Source organism: Apaloderma vittatum, unplaced genomic scaffold, assembly GCF_000703405.1.
Source record: "Apaloderma vittatum isolate BGI_N311 unplaced genomic scaffold, ASM70340v1 scaffold14085, whole genome shotgun sequence".
Lineage (NCBI taxonomy): Eukaryota > Metazoa > Chordata > Aves > Trogoniformes > Trogonidae > Apaloderma > Apaloderma vittatum.
Genome location: NW_009718908.1, coordinates 22019 through 25023, shown reverse-complemented (window position 1 = coordinate 25023; position 3005 = coordinate 22019). Strand labels below are relative to the sequence as shown.

The window sequence follows — 3005 nt, the reverse complement described above, 5'->3', positions numbered from 1 at the left end:
TCTTTTTCTCCTGTGCTATCTGGACATAGGAGGGCTCAGCCACTCCGGAGGCTTCCTGGATTTTGCTCTTCAGAACAGGACAAAGGATGCTGGGCTCAAGCTCTTTCTGGAGGCCTTTCTGCTTGGTTGAATAGATATTCTGGTAGATGTCAGAGGACAGGGATGTCCTGTCAGTCTTATCTATTTCACTGACACTGTAACGACGCAAGAGCTTCCTGTAGTGTGGAGCAGCCATGCACTCCCCCCGGGACGCGCATGTCGTCAAACAGGACACACCGTTCTCTGGATCCGACCGGTAGTCTCTGGACTCCAAACTGGTGGATCTGACCCGCTTGCCTTTGGAAGGGCTGCTCACACTCGTCAACCTGATGGCTTCTGTGGGCTTCTGGTCGTCGGTAACTTTATCCTTCCCTCGCCTCTCCAGTTCTGGCCTCGCCACCTGGTTAGGGGGGGGCCTGACGCCCCTGCAAATCCGCTTGCAGTCGCAGCTGCGCCTTTGCTCCCTGGACATCCCAGGGACTTTCTGCACAGGACTGCTCCTTAGCTGGCAGCTGCAGCGCCCGGGGGCAGGAGGGTGCAGATACTCCTGTGGCGGGAGGTCACTTTTGCTTTTCGGCTTGAGCAGCTCTTCAAGGAATTCCAGCTCATACTGCTTCACCTTCTGCAGCTGGGCCTGCCGCTCGTCCGTCTCCTTCTTCAGCCGTGTTGGAAATGTTGCAGAGAACAGGTTCCTCAACCTGAAGGGAGCTTTTGGAGCTTTGGGTTTAGCTGGGACATCGGCATTTTGCTGGGTCACCTCCAGGGCTTTTTCTACTTTTTTGGAAGGCACAGTGCTGATCTGCAGGCTCTCCGATCTGGTCACCAGCTGGATTGGCCCTTTGGGTTCCTCACTGGTGCTCCTGAAAGTGCTACCAGGTGATGGAGAGTGCAAATTGCTACTCTCGGCTTTCAAGCTTTTGGCTGAACTTTCCTGTTGCATTTTCTGTCCTTGGTTTGAAGGAGCTGTGTGTTTCTGAAGGACGAGGCTCATGGCTTCCCCGACTGCCTTCTGACCCGGTTCTCCACTCGTGGCTTTTCCTGGAGCATCTCTGCTCACTTTTTGCTGGTAGCTTTTAGAAGCAAAAGTCTTACCAGGCATCATTTCCTCACCTCCTGACGTGAGGTGGAAAGCTTCAGTGTTACTGCCGGGAGCTTCTTTAGGACTTGGAGAAACTTCACAGTGCTGCTGCGGAGAGAGTTGCTGCTGCTGACAGTTGCATAATGTCTCTGCAGTTTGGGGACTTCCTTTAGGTTTCAGAGGCTTGCTGCTGGCTGGTGCACAGCTGCTGGTACCATTCACGTTCTTGTCTTCTTTTGAGGCTGCCACCACTTGGGGAGCTGAGCCTTTTGCGCTTGCCGCTTGCTGCAGAGAAGCTGAAACGACGGCTGGAGTCGCACCGCTTTTTTGATCCAGGAGGAGCTTGGAGCTCAGCTGGACCTCTTTGGGCATCTTCTCTTCTGGGTCCTGTGCCTGCTCCCTGCTCGGGGCTGCGGTGGAATGCGGAGATACCTCAAAGGCAGCTTTTGCGTGGCCTTTGCATTCAGAGCCTGGTGCTGGAGCCCCCCTGTTCTGCTCATTAAGCTGGGGCGTCAGCGCCGGCTGGACAGCCAAGGCGTAGCTCCGCTCAGCGTGCTGCTGCTCCTGTTTGCTCTTGCCGTTGGTAAGGTTGGGGCTTTGGTGAGAGAAGGCTGGCTTCAGCGAAGGGCTTGGCTCCTGGTGGCTCAGGGAGTAGGGTGAGGTGAGAACAGCCTGGGCAGCACAGCTCTGGATTCGGAAAGGCAAGTCCTTTCTGGCCAGGAGGTTTTCTTTGTTGATGTGTTGAGCGAGGAAGTAGGCTGCGTTCTGATGCTGCTTCATAGCAGAGACCATCTCTGAGACATCGGTGAGCTCTGAAGAGTTGGTTTCGTGGCCAGAATCCAAGGATGACTCAGGAGTGATGGCAGCCAGGACAATAAGACCTGAGGAGGGACACAAAGGAAAGCCCACGACAACACTCACACCCCACTGCTGCACAGGGGAAAGGGAACTCCATGTGGCAGGAGGGTCCCAGGAATGCAGAACACAGCGTTCCTCAGAGAAACTTGAGTGGCTTCCCGCAACTAAGAGTTAAAGCTTTTAAGACAGATCACTTGTCAGCACTGAGCTGGCTTGCTAGCTCAATTCAAGAGCTCTTGGCCCAGGAAAACATCCTGGGAAGCTTTCCAGTGTTAGTGATAGCAGAGCTACAGGGACTTGTCTGGAATAAGAAGGAAAATTGGGCAACGGCCCCTCTGCCATAGCGAGTAAGGCAGCCAAGGTGGGGAGAGGGACAAAGGACTGTGCTACCAGCAGGCTGGTCTCAGAGACACCCGTCTGAGAGCAGGTGTGCCCTGTGGGAACCTGCGAGGACCGAGGGCTGAAGATACCACCTGAGGGGGGGGTGTCACAGCAGGGAGGAACTCACTAACTCATTGTTAGTGCTTCAGCACAGCATTGTGGCACATGGACCACGGCAGATAGGAGATAACCAAGAGACTCCTTCAGTCACTGTCAGGGAGAGGGGTCCCACCTCAGCTGCTTAGAAATCTGAGCAGCAGCTTGGCCTGTTGCCACAACTTCGTTTTTACTAGTAGCTGCTCCACATATAGGATGGGAGAAAAAAAGGCTAAAGGAAAGGATGTACCGTAGGAAATCAAGTTAAAAAAAAAAGTCACGGCCACTAAAATACCTGCTGTCTGCTGTGGTGGGGGATGCGGACAATCCTCTGCAGCAGCCAGGGCTTCCAGAGCCTGCAGGGTGGACACCAGGGCATCGTCCAGCTCCTGGGCATGGTCTCGGACCGTCCGCGGTTGGACGTTGTCGATCAGCGTGACGGGGATCTCGTCGTAGAGGATGCCACAGAGGTGCCGGCCCTGCTCCTGGCTCTGGGCAGCCGCCCGGCGCTTGGGGTAGTCCTCGTCTGAGCTGTTGTCTAGGAAGACGGGGG

At 55.1% G+C, this 3005-nt stretch overlaps 1 protein-coding gene across 1 annotated transcript in view; it reads right to left on the bottom strand.

The window, feature by feature from the left end:
* The window catches only part of FRMPD3 (FERM and PDZ domain containing 3), a gene marked incomplete at its 5' end in the record, with an annotated part of 25858 nt that overhangs the window by 839 nt on the left and 22014 nt on the right, over positions 1-3005 (bottom strand). The window contains 2 exons of the mRNA XM_009870439.1: positions 1-1998; positions 2748-2990. The exon at positions 1-1998 is cut by the window's left edge and continues 839 nt beyond it. Coding sequence (XP_009868741.1) covers positions 1-1998; positions 2748-2990 — 2241 coding nt within the window. The remainder of the gene's footprint in view (positions 1999-2747; positions 2991-3005) is intronic.